This window comes from Oncorhynchus nerka, linkage group LG1 (genome assembly GCF_034236695.1).
Source record: "Oncorhynchus nerka isolate Pitt River linkage group LG1, Oner_Uvic_2.0, whole genome shotgun sequence".
NCBI lineage: Eukaryota > Metazoa > Chordata > Actinopteri > Salmoniformes > Salmonidae > Oncorhynchus > Oncorhynchus nerka.
Window position 1 is genome coordinate 7,947,144 of NC_088396.1, and position 14,240 is coordinate 7,961,383.

The window sequence follows — 14,240 nt, forward strand, 5'->3', positions numbered from 1 at the left end:
AACATCTCATTAATTACAAAATAATGCTTTGCTTTATTGAAATGCATTTGTCATACTTACCACAAAGGCCGAAATATACTGTCACTTTTCACTTAAAGTAGATTTTGATATCCGTAACCAGAGCTGCAGTAATGATTAAAATCAATGAAATCCAACATCAGTATCTCTGCTTAAACCCCCTAGAGTCGACTGACGCACCTGTGCATCAATCTAAGTTGCATTACAAAAACATCCCCATCAAAATCCGTCAGTTTTATCTAGAGATCTGTTTCTTTTGCATTGGATGCGTCTCAATCCATCAAAACCACTAGTGTCGCAATTCCTCATCTGCGGTCTAAGATAGCAGAGCTAGAGCTGTGTTATTCAGACCATGAGACATTCTAAAAATTAGTCTTCTCACGTAAATGTCTGTTACATCCGAACGGTTTGGCCGACAAACTCAGTTTTGCTCTACAGCCACCACAAGTTTCAAGAGACTCGTCTGAAGTCGGTACGGTCCATGTGCCAATTCTGTTTGGTAGAGTCCGAACCGTTTGAGCTACAAACTAATGGGACTCCACTGTGGAAAGAGGAAATTCTCTCTGTTTTTCTCTACGACACCCACAAGTGGCTCAGGACTCGTCTGGAGGTAACCGGTACCGGTTAAGAAAAACAAATTAAAGAATGAAGGTACAGTAGTCTTTGCCTGACCAAAAACGAGGTTCAATAAGTGTAAAAAATATATATAAATATATATACAGTTGAACTCGGAAGTTTACATCCACCTTAGCCAAAAACATTTAAACTCAGTTTTTCACAATTCCTGATATTTAATCAATCCTAGTAATAAATCCCTGTCTTAGGTCAGATAGGATCACCACTTTATTTTAAGAATGTGAAATGTCAGAATAATAGTAGAGAATTATTTATTATTTATTTCATTTCTTTCATCACATTCCCAGCAGGTGAGAAGTTTACATACACTCAAGTAGTATTTGGTAGCATTGCCTTAAAATTGTTTAACTTGGGTCAAATGTTTCATGTAGCCTTCCACAACCTTCCCAGAATAAGTTCGGTTAATTTTGGCCCATTCCTCCTGAGAGACCTGGTGTAAATGAATCAGGTTGAAGGCCTCCTTGCTCGCACACGCTTCTTCAGTTCTGCCCACAAATTTTCTATAGGATCGAAGTCAGGGCTTTGTGATGGCCACTCCAATACCTTAAGTTTGTTGTCCTTAAGCCATTTTGCCACAACATTGGAGGTATGCTTGGGGTCATTGTCCATTTGGAGACCCATTTGCAACCAAGCTTTAACTTCCTGACTGATGTCTTGAGATGTTGCTTCAATATATCCACATAATGTTCCATCCTCATGATGCCATCTATTTTGTGAAGTGCACCAGTACCTCCTGAAGAAAAGCACACCCACAACATGATGCTGCCCACCCCCATGCTTCACGGTTGGGATGGTGTTCTTCGGCTTGCAAGCCTCTCCCTTTTTCCTCCAAACATAACGATGGTCATTATGGCCAAACAGTTTTATTTTTGTTTCATCAGACCAAAGAATATTTCTCCAAAAAGTAGGATTTTTGTCTCCATGTGCAACTGCAAACCGTAGTGTGGCTTTTTTATGGCGGTTTTGGAGCAGTGGCTTCTTCCTTGCTGAGCGGCCTTTCAGGTTAGGTCGATATAGGACTCGTTTTACTGTGGATATAGCTACTTTTCCTCCAGCATCTCCACAAGGTCCTTTGATGTTGTTGTCGGATTGATTTGCACTTTTCGCACCAAAGTACGATCATCTCGAGACAGAACGCGTCTCCTTCCTGAGCGGTATGACGGCTGCGTGGTCCCATGGTGTTTATACTTGTTTGTACTATTGTTTGTACAGTTGAAAGTGGTACCTTCAGGTGTTTGGCAATTGCTGCCTAGGATGAACCAGATTGTGGAGGTCTACAATTTTATTTCTGCAGTCTTGGCTGATTTATTTTGATTTTCCCATGATGTCAAGCAAAGAGGCACTGAGTTTGAAGATAGACCTTGAAATACATCCACAGGTACACCTCCAATCGACTCAAATGTTGTCAATTAGCCTATCAGAAGTTTATAAAGCCATGACATAATTTTCTGGAATTTTCCAAACGGTTTAGAAGCACATTCAACTTAGTGTATGTAAACTTCTGAACCACTGAAATTGTGATACAGTGAAATATAAGTGAAATAATCTGTCCATAAACAATTGATGGAAAAATGGCATGTGTCATGCACAAAACTATAGTTTGTTAAAACCTCTCTGGGATATGTGGGACGCTAGCGTCCCACCTAGCCAAAAGACAGTGAAAATGCAGAGCGCCAAATTCAAATAAATTACTATAAAATCTAACTTCATGAAATCACACATGCAAGATACCAAATTAAAGCTACACTTGTGAATCCAGCCAACATGTCAGATTTCAAAAAGGCTTTTCGGCGAAAGCAAACAATGCTATTATCTGAGGATAGCACCATAGTAAACAAACACTGACAAGCATATTTCAACCCTCCAGGTGCGACACAAAATGTAGAAATAACGATATAATTCCTTATATAATTCCTTACCTTTGACGAGTTTCTTTTGTTGGCACTCCAATATGTCCCATAAGCATCACAAATGGTCATTTTGTTCGATTAATTCTGTCGATATATATCCAAAATGTCAATTTATTTGGCGTGTTTGATCCAGAAAAACACCAGTTCCAACTTGCTCAATGTGACTACAAAATATCTCAAAAGTTACATGTAAACTTTGCCAAAACATTTCAAACTACTTTTGTAATACAACTTTAGGTATTTTTAAATGTAAATAATTGATCAAATTGAAGACGGTATGATCTGTGTTCATTACAGGAGGAAAACAAACTGTAGCTAGCTTTCAGGCTACGTGCCTCTAACAAAGAGTCCTCTTCACTCTAGTCTCGTTCTGAACAGTGTTACTTCTTCATTACACAAAGGAAAAACCTCAAGCAATTTCAAAAGACTGTTGACATCCAGTGGAAGCGGTAGGAACTGCAAGAAGGTCCCTTAGCAATGTGGATTCCCAATGAAAACCCATTGAAAAGAGTGACCTAAAAAAAAAAATCTGAATGGTTTGTCCTCGGAGTTTCGCCTGCAAAATAAGTTCTGTTATACTCACAGACATGATTCAAACAGTTTTAGAAACTTCAGAGTGTTTCTATCCAAATCTACTAATAATATGCACATCTTATCTTCTGGGGATGAGTAGCAGGCAGTTGAATTTGGGCATGCTTTTCATCCAAAATTCCGAATGCTGCCCCCTATCCAAGAGAAATTTTAAACAAGAAATTTGTGGAGTGGTTGAAAAACGAGTTTTAATGACTCCAACCTAAGTGTATGTAACTGTAAACTGTCATGGCCAAAAGTTTTGAGAATGACACAATTATTAATTTCCACAAAGTTTTCTGCTTCAATGTCTTTAGATATTTTTGTCAGATGGTACTATGGAATACTGAAGTATAATTACAAGCATTTCATAAGTGTCAAAGGCTTTTATTGACAATTACATGAAGTTGACGCAAAAAGTCAATATTTGCAGTGTTGACCCTTTTTTTTCAAGACCTCTGCAATCTGCCCTGGCATGCTGTCAATTAACTTCTGGGCCACATCCTGACTGATGGCAGCCCTTTCTTGCATAATCAATGCTTGGAGCTTGTCAGAATTTGTGGGTTTTTGTTTGTCCACCCGCCTCTTGAGGAATGACCACAAGTTCTCAATGGGATTAAGATCTGGGGAGTTTCCTGGCCATGGACCCAAAATGTCAATGTTTTGTTCTCCGAGCCACTTTTGACTTATGGCAAGGTGCTCCATCATGCTGGAAAAGGCATTGTTCGCCACCAAACTTTCTGGATGGTTGGGAGAAGTTGCTCTTGGAGGATGTGTTGGTACCATTCTTTATTCATGGCTGTGTTCTTAGGCAAAATTGTGAGTGAGCCCACTCCCTTGGCTGAGACGCAACCCCACACATGAATGGTCTCAGGATGCTTTACTGTTGGCATGACACAGGACTGATGATAGCGCTCACCTTATCTTCTCCGGACAAGCTTTTTTCTGGATGCCCCAAACAATCGGAAAGGGGATTTATCAGAGAAAATGACTTTAACCCAGTCCTCAGCAGTCCAATCCCTGTACCTTTTGCAGAATATCTGTCTGTCCCGGATGTTTTTCTTGGAGAGAACTGGCTTCTTTTCTGCCCTTCTTGACACCAGGCCATCCTCCAAAGTCATTGCCTCACTGTGCGTGCAGATGCACTCACACCAGCCTGCTGCCATTCCTGAGCAAGGTCTGTACTGGTGGTGCCCCAAACCCGCAGCTGAATCAACTTTAGGAGACAGTCCTGGCGCTTGCTGGACTTTCGTGGGCGCCCTGAAGCCTTCTTCACAACAATTGAACCACTCTCCTTGAAGTTCTTGATGATCCGATAAATGGTTGATTTAGGTGCAATCTTACTGACAGAAATATCCTTGCCTGTGAAGCCCTTTTTGTGCAAAGCAATGATGACGGCACATATTTCCTTGCAGGTAACCATGGTTGACAGAGGAAGAACAATGATTCCAAGAACCATCCTCCTTTTGAAGCTTCCAGTCTGTTATTCGAACTCAATCAGCATGACAGAGTGATCTCCAGCCTTGTCCTCATCAACACTCACACCTGTGTTAACTAGAGAATCACTGACATGATGTTAGCTGGTCCTTTTGTGGCAGGGCTGAAATGCAGTGGAAATGTTTTGGGGGATTCAGTTCATTTGCATAGCAAAGAGGGACTTTGCAATTAATTGCAATTCATCTGATCACTCTTCATAACATTCTGGAGTATATGCAAATTGCCATCATACAAACTGAGGCTGCAGACTTTGTGAAAATTAATATTTGTGTCATTCTCAAAACTTTTGGCCACGACTGTACACTACCAGTCAAAAGTTTTAGAACACCTACTCATTCAAGCATTTTTTTTTTTTTTTACATTTTCTACGTTGTAGAACAATAGTGAAGACATCAAAACAATGAAATGTACATATGGAATCATATAGTAGCCAAAAAGGTTTTAAACAAATCAAAATATATTTGATATTTGATATTCTCCAAATAACCAGTCTTTGCCTTGGCAGTTTTGCACACTCTTGGCATTTTCTCAACCAGCTTTACCTTGAATGCTTTTCCAACAGCCTTGAAAGAGTTGTCACATATGCTGAGCACTTAGTGGCTGCTTTTCCTTCACTCTGCAGCCTACTCATCCCAATCCATCTCAATATGGTTGAGGTTGGGGGATTGTGGAGGCCAGGTCATCTGATGCATCACTCCATCACTCTCCTTCTTGATAAAATAGCCCTCACACAGCCTGGAGGTGTGTTGGGTCATTGTCCTGTTGAAAAATAAATTATAGTCCCACTAAAACCAAACCTGATGGGATGGCGCATCACTGCAGAATGCTGGGGTAGCCATGCTGGTTAAGTGTGTCTGTGATTTATTTAGAATTCAAGGCAGTGTCACCAGCAAAGCACCCCCACACCATAACACCTCCTCATCCATGCTTTACGTTGGGAAATACACATGCGGAGATCATCCGTTCACCCACACCGCGTCTCACAAAGACACGAAGGTTGGATCCAAAATTCTCCAATTTGGACACCAGACCAAAATACACATTTCCACTGGTCTAATGTCCATTTTCTTGGCCCAAGCAAGTCTCTTCTTCTTATTGGTGTCCTTTAGTAGTGGGTTCTTTGCAGCAATTCGACCATGAAGGCCTGATGTGTCTTTTACTTGAACTCGGTGAAGCATTTATTTGGGCTTCAATTTCTGAGGCTGGTAAATCTAATGAACGTATCCTCTGCAGCAGGGGTATCTCTTGGTTTTCCTTTCCTGTGGCTGTCCTCAGGAGGGCCAGTTTCATCATAGCGCTTGATGGTTTTTGCAACTGCACTTGAAGAAACTGTCAAAGTTCTTGAAATGTCCTGTGCTGACTGACCTTCATGTCTTAAAGTAATGATGGACTGTCGTTTCTCTTTGCTTATTTGAGGTGTTCTTGCCATAATATGAACTTGGTCTTTTACCAAATAGGGCTATCTTCTGAATACCACCCCTACCTTGTCACAACACAACTGATTGGCTCAAACACATTAAGAAGGAAAGAAATTCCACAAATGAACTTTTAAGAAGGCATACCTGTTAATTGAAATGCCTTCCAGGTGACCACTTCATGAAGCTGGTTGACAGAATGCCAAGAGTGTGCAAAGCTGTCTAGGCAAATGGTGTCTGTTTGAAGAATCTCAAATATATTTTGATTTGTTTTACACTTTGTTGATTACTACATGATTCCATATGTGTTATTTCATAGTTTTGATATCATCACTATTATTCTAGAATGTATAAAATTGTAAAAATAAAGCAAAACCCTTGAATGATTAGGTGTTCTAAAATTTTGGACCATCACAACATCTTTTTCTGAAGAATTAAAGATACTGAGTTCTCCATTTTAAGTCATACCTCATGTACACTTAACCATCACCACTTGATTGAACTATCAAACAGATCTCTTCATATCTTTCCTTGAGGTGATTTATTGTTCCAGATATCTTAAGATATTCTTTATTAAGCGCTGTTAGAAACATTTATAATACTTCTAAGTCCTGAGACCAGTTCTGACACATTTCAGACACTTAGCACAGTGAGGATTCAAGAGGTAGGCAGCGGCTGCACATTACACTTTATTATCTGGAACACCCTGGGCATGTTGCGTAAATATGAAAGATACGTAGATTATAGTGGTCGAGTGAACCTGTTTTCTTTCAGCTCGGTGGGGAAAAGAGACTCCCAAGATGCATTTCTCCTCTGCCTCTCGATGGCCTCCCAGGGAGCCTCAGTTAACAGCATCATGCAAGGACAAACTGGCATCTGTGGGGACACAAAGGTACATTCCATTTTACCCAGAATGCAGAGAAAGACTGTGTTGTCGGTTTAGGGCCAATTTCATGTAGATTTGATTCAGCGCAGGGATTAAATTGTAACTGGAACTACAATTGAGAACTGCTTAATTAATGTTATGGGCATTTTCCCATTCAAATTCTATGTCCAATGACTTTCCTGAATTGACTGGAAAATTAAATGACCATAACTCTACGACGTGTCAATTAAATGTCTAAGGATTTTTATTGAATATACATGTCTGCATGGCCAATGAGAGAAAACTGTATTTCTGTGTATGACAATTTGTGCCAACACCACTTTGCATGGACCATAAGTAAAATAAGGAAATTATATTAACATTCAACTGTGCTAGTTCATTTCAACCTGTCAGTAGCCTAGACCCTCTGAAAGACTTGCAATCTCTTCCCTAACACTAGAAAACACCATTTCTGAACGGTAGTATTTCTGTATAATACCACAATCTATACAGAAAGGAAGTGAAGCTAAATAAATACTGTATTATCAAAACTGACCTCGCAAGGTCCCATCTAATTCAAAAGTAGAAATGTGAGATGAATTCAAGAGAAAGGATGGGTGACCGTAAGATAGGAAAATATGAGAAGAATATAAAGGACCCAGGAAGATATATGGCAGATCAGATGGATATGGAATTAGGGTGAGAGATTAAAAAACTATGAGATGAGAGAGAAATGTGTAACAAAGATATATAAACAAAGACACACCAATGAAACAGATAACCAGAACAAAACTTTGTTTCACAGATTCAACACACGTTCACGCATGTCACATGCTTTCACACATACATGCACACAAACATGCAGGAGATACTGGAGATACTTCATGTAGATACTGAGGAAAATCTATGGACTATTTCGGTACAGTATCTACAAACATTCACAGGCAGTCTTGATAATGGAGTGATCATTAGAATGAACATTGCTTAGAAGCATTTTCAATGACAGTCCATCATTGTCCTGATGTGATTCAGATAAATATTGTTAGCCTGTTGCACAAATAGATCATCTAGACAACTAAAATGGCAATTGAATTAGTTTATTAAATTTGTTTTCCCCACCAAATTTAACAAAAAGTCTGACCGCCGCTGTTCAATTAGATTACCAAGGGGTAAAAATAAGCCAACAATGACAATTTCTGTGAGATTGTGCTTTACAAATTGCATGAAAGAGTCTGCGTTTGTAAGGAATACATTCATACCACTTTATAATCATAGATTCAAACCATGATGGTAAATTGCAAACCACAAATTAAATATGTAATCACAAGTATAGAGAAATCATTTTATTGATTTTTTTTTTTTTAACTAGGCAAGCCAGATAAGAACAAATTCTTATTTACAATGACAGACTAGGAACAGTGAGTTAATTGCCTTGTTCAGGGGCAGAATTACTTTTTACCTTGTCAGCTCAGGGATTTGAACTAACAACCTTTCGGTTGTTGGCCCAACACTCTAACCAGTAGGCTACCTGCCACCTCATCTATTTCTTTACAATTCACAGAGCCAAATTTAGTCCTCTGTTCCATACAGGTATAATTATTCTCTCTTCTTGCTCCCATAAACAGACAAAAACACAGAGGATGAACCTTAGGACTGATAACGACAATGGAGCTGCATTAAAGAGCCCCAGTCAAGATCACGTGATCGGTAAGGGATTTAAGAAAACTATTTGTATTGAACTTGGTAGATTGGACCTGTCGAGAAGCAACCTTTTGCTCCTACCCATAGGAACTTCGTGTAGATTTAAGAATAAGATAGGTGTTTCATGGTCATAAGCCCAACTTGCACCTATCCAATCCTATTAGATCTACACAAGTGTACTCTTTCCATCAGTCAAGGCCAATTTTACCCTCTGTTTAAACCCCAATATAGTATTTTTCAAACCTGGTTCCGAAAACAGTTGACATTTTTCAGCCATCAAATTACTGAAGCATTGCTAATACTGGCAGATTTCCTTCCTAGCTCTCTGACCTCTTTTCTGACATGTTAGTTTAACCTGTGAACCAGAGTGAAAGAGATGGAACCACAGTTGAAAGAGCAAGGTTGTGGGCAAACACTGTGTTTTGACTGTACGTGACACCCCCTCACTCAGATTTATTGATTTCCTTCTGTGCATTTAACTTCACAGAGAAATACTGAAGTACAGTGCTCTTTCGCTCTGTCTCTATAATTAAGGACAATTTAGATAGTATCAAAGCCCCTGCCAATCATGCTAAAATGAAATCATGCTAAAATGAAAAGAAGTAATATAAGTATCCAATTTAAAGGCAACTAGAATCAACTTCCAAGTGAGTGGAGGTCTAAATGTCACTCAGTATATTTGAGCAATTTTCTTTGTGCCATTTGAGGAGAATATGCTGATGTGTTTTTAAATATTTGGCTTTTTGAATGAATTTACTTGTAAAATCGGTCTGCCAAAGACATCTGTAAAGTGTGCATGTAACAAATGCATTTAGGTCTCCTCGGAATTAATTCATAGACTCATAAAGATCTTTGGTCTGTACTGAAGTGATTTTCTAACTTTTTAGGCTAAGAACCCCTACCCCTATCAACCCATACCAAACCTTGAAACCCTTCGGCACTGTGTGCTTAAAGGCCCATGACAGCCATTTTTTTATCAACATTCCATAATTTCTGGGTAACAAACCTAACTGTAATGGCTTTCCATTAAAATGGTCAGAAATAGATTTTTAGCAAAAAACTATTTCTCAAGCAAGAATGTTGTTAGGACTGTCCGGGAATGGTCTAAGTGAGGAAACAAAAACTGGAAACTAGTTTTTATTGGCAGAGGTTTGGAACTCTTTCTTATTGGTCAAGCAACCAATTTACCGCATGGTGATGTCACCTTGGAAAGCCGAAACTCCCACCCATGCAAACCTGCTGGTCCTGTGTAGATTGTATTTTCAACCAGAAACTATCAGGAAATAACACAGATCACATTTTTTTCACACTTTTAAAGAGTTTCATTAGCTGAATGTGACAAAAACTGTATTGACTAGGTTGACTTTTTGCAAATTCAACCACCTAGCCACATTGACGCAAAGTTGATAAGTCAGTTGAAATAATGAAGAAACTATGTTGATTCATCCATTTTGGCTTATTGGGGTATAGTTGACTGAAATGGCATGACAGGCTTTAGTATGAACATGTGACTATGTTAGACTAGTACTTTGAACTATGCTGCTGTGCATTGAACTTGAAACATTATCTTGAATGCTTGGATGAACTGTAAACATCATGCCAATCAATGGTCAACCCCTCTGATGCTGCCTGCCCATGCAAGGAAGTGTCACAAAGGTGCTTGATAATTTTTGCCTTCAAGAACACAAATCAATCAACGTCTGCGATCTGTATCGTGCTCTTACCTTTATTAGTTACTCCTGTTTGTGTGACAGGCAAGTAAGAGCTACTTTCATCGTTATTTATTTCTAGAGCTGTTTATCACAATTTGAAACTGACCACCTGAATCATTTAAGTTTAATCATCTTCATGTATGAATAAAATGCATACTAAATGTAGACACCCAATTATCAAAGAAGTTGTCAGTTATAACAGCCCACCTGTTTTAAGTCAAGCTTTTCTCTGGATCACTGGAGAGGAGACAATATTTTCCGTTGATAAAGAAATCTACTGGATATTATGTCAAAAATCATGTTAGCATGACAAAGACTTTGATGTTTGAATTCAGGATATCTTGTTCTGAGCTGTGTTTGTCTGTGCCAGTTCATTGGAGGGATAGTTGAAACATTTCAGAATAAAGCATCAACGGCTTGGTCTGGTTTTCGATTTCATGACAGCAGGAATAAAACCTTTATTTATTTATTTTTCCAATTCTTTCAAAAAGTTCACATAAGATCTGTAACGGCTGTTTTTTTCATTGTATCAAAGCGAGAGGTATGAGAATGAAAAATAAGTCATTACTGTACTTGACCTATTTTGTAGCCCAGCATACTATATGATGTGCACAGTTAATTGTATTACATTTTAAATGTATTACATATTCAATACAGCTTGAACAGTAATTCATTAGTAATAGGTTTGCCACCAACAAGTACAATATCAAATAAAATAAAATTTATTTATATAGCCCTTCGTACATCAGCTGATATCTCAAAGTGCTGTACAATAGCATATATTCACCTCATTTGACACGGACACTAAATCAATGGTTAAAGTGCCTGATTTTCCCTAATCTTATTCCACCCGACTCTTCTTTGGGTGAAGCCAATTTTCTCTGGTGGAAACAATGGCATCAAGTGTTAATTAGCGAGGAATCATAAGCCAGCGTCACAGTTACATGTAATTGTATTGAACTGCCATCCATTTGGTTCTTAGAGGACATTTGTCGAGTGTGGTAGAATGAAATAACCAGACCATCTGTTACATTAATGCACTGAAATTCTACAAGGCTGCCTGGGTGTCAGCAGCCAGTCACAGCTGGTTAAGACACCCTCATGCACAACATAATGTAGGTAAGTTAGGACAGGGGCAAGGAGGAAACATACAATCAAATCAGGTTGGAGAGAAAAAAATGCATGAAATTTAATGGATAATGTTGTGGATAGTGTTGCACTTTGAGATTGCAGTTCATGTTGTTGAGACATATTCCCAATGTTATTAGAAACACATTAATTCCTAGATTATTAAACTGGTCATGAGGAAGTTTAGATTATTCTTAGGGCATAAATAATTGTTGCAGTATTATTGTATCTCATTTTTATTTGATGCACTACAATAGGCATGTGCTTGTCTTTTGTTGATTCCTCTTCAACCAATTATATAAAAATGTGTCATTCCGTTATCTCTTTCCTTTTGTTGTGTGTAACTCCTGTCATTGCCTGCATCCCCAAGCCCCATCATGTGTTCTCCTTGTGTCTCAGGCTCCGGCTGCAAGATGCGAACATTGGACAGCGGAATTGGAACGTTCACCCTCCTTGATTCCTCCTCCTTCCTCCACTTCCTTCCCAAGTCCCCATCGGCCCGGGGTCACTCCCTCAGCCCACCCACTGTGCCCAGTTCCTCTAGTGCAGAAGTGTCGCTCTTCCCATTACCCAGGTGGAGAGTGCCTGCCTGCTCAAAGGACCATCCCTGCAGCCAACCAGAGCTTGTCAACGCCTCGTTATCTGACACCACTGTGACCCTTGTCCAATCAGTGCCTTATCCCACTGTGGCCTTCCTTCAGCCCATCCCATCCCTGTCTGAGCCCCTTGTGACCTGTGCCAGTGTATGTGATACTCAAAGCAGGCTGCCCAGACTAGCCTCAGGTAAAGCCCAGAGATATCTTGTCCAGAGATACAGTGCCTTCAGAAAGTATTTGTACACCTTGATTTATTCCACATTTTGTAGTGTTACAGCCTGAATTCAAAATTGATTAAAACTATTTTCTCTCACCCATCTACACACATGACCCCATAATGACAAAGTTATAATGTGTTTTTAGAAATTGTAGCAAATTTATTGAAAATTAAGTGCAGAAATATCTCATTTACATAAGTATTCACACCCCTGAGTCAACTTTGCAGAAGCACCTTTGGCAGCGATTACAGCTGTGAGTCTTTCTGGGTAAGTCTAAGAGCTTTCCACACCTGGATTGTGCAACATTTGCCCATTATTATTTTCAAAATTATTCAAGCTCTGTCAAATTGGTTGTTGATCATTACAACCATATTCAGAACTTGCTATAGATTTTCAAGCAGATTTAAGGCAAAACTGTAACTCAGGAACATTCATGTTCTTCTGGTAAGCAACTCCAGTATAGATTTGGCCATGTGTTTAAAGTTATTGTCCTGTTGCAAGGTGAATTAATCCCAGTGTCTGGTGGAAAGCAGACTGAACCAGGTTTTCATCTAGGATTTTGCCTGTACTTAGCACAATTTTTTTATCCTGAAAAAATCTCCAGTCCTTAACGATTATAAGCTTACCCGTAACGTGATGCAGCCACCACTATGTTTGAACATATGTTTATTTATTTTTACCCGGGAAGTCAGTTAAGAACCATTTATTATTTACAATGACGGCCTAGAGTGCTACTCAGTAATGTGGTGTATTGGATTTGCCCCAAACAGAACACTTTGTATTCAGGACAAAAGTGAATTGCTTTGCCACATTGTTTGCAGTATTACTTTAGTGTCTTGTTGCAAACAGGATGCATGTTTTAGAAGATTTTTATTCTGTGCAAGCTTCCTTTTCACTCTGTCAATGAGTTTAGTACTATGGAGTAACTATAATGTTATCCTATCACAGCCATTAAACGCTGACTGTTACCATTGGCCTCATGGTGAAATCTCTGACCAGTTTCCCTCCTCTCCGGGAACTGAGTTAGGATGGACACCTGTATATTTGTAGTGACTGGGTGTATTGATACACCATCCAAAGTGTAATTAATAACATAACCATGTACAAAGGGATATTCAATGTGTTTTTGTTTTGTTTTTTTCCCCCCCGTCCACCAAAAGTGCCCTTCTTTGCGAGGAATTGGAAAACATCCCTGGTCTTTGTGTTTGAAATTCAGCGCTTGACTGAGGGATCTTAAAAGATAATTGTATGCGTGGGGTACAGAGATGAGGTAGTCATTCAAAAATCATGTTAAACACTTCTTGTACACAGAGTCCATGCAACTGAGCACATTTTTACTTCTGAACCCATTTAGGCTTGCCCCAACAAAGGGTTTGAATACTTACTCAGCTTTCAATTTGTAAAATTTTAGAAAAGCATAATTCCACTTTGACATTATGGGTATTGTGTGTACGGCAGTGACAAATTACAAATTGAAACTTTTAATTATGTCAGTTTCATAAAATGTGGGGAAAAATCAAGGGGTGTGAATTCTTTCTGTCTGGTCATGAGCATTAACAGAGGATTCGATTTGGGACTAATCAAATCTCACTTAGGGGACCCAAAATGCTAGTTTCAATGGAAGGCAGTATCAAGGGATAATATCATGCCACATACTTTAAAAAAAAAAAAAAATATTTCCCCTTTAATTAACCAGGTAGGCTAGTTGAGAACAGGTTCTCATTTGCAACTGCGACCTGGCCAAGATAAAGCATAGCAGTGTGAACAGACAACACAGAGTTACACATAGAGTAAACAATTAACAAGTCAATAACACAGTAGAGAAAAAAGGGGAGTCTATATACAATGTGTGCAAAAGGCATGAGGAGGTAGGCGAATAATTACAATATTGCAGATTAACACTGGAGTGATAAATGATCAGATGATCATGTACAGGTAGAGATATTGGTGTGCAAAAGAGCAGAAAAGTAAATA

The 14,240-nt window shown here is 39.0% G+C and overlaps 1 protein-coding gene across 1 annotated transcript in view; it reads left to right on the forward strand.

The window, feature by feature from the left end:
• LOC115115364 (nck-associated protein 5-like) overlaps window positions 1-13,700 on the forward strand; it is a 62,671-nt gene extending 48,971 nt beyond the window's left edge. Inside the window, exons 8-10 of the mRNA XM_065000149.1 lie at window positions 6,821-6,938; window positions 8,537-8,618; window positions 11,852-13,700. Of these exons, the coding sequence (XP_064856221.1) occupies window positions 6,821-6,938; window positions 8,537-8,618; window positions 11,852-12,330 (679 nt within the window). The 3' untranslated portion in view covers window positions 12,331-13,700. The remainder of the gene's footprint in view (window positions 1-6,820; window positions 6,939-8,536; window positions 8,619-11,851) is intronic.
• Window positions 13,701-14,240: the final 540 nt, after the last annotated feature.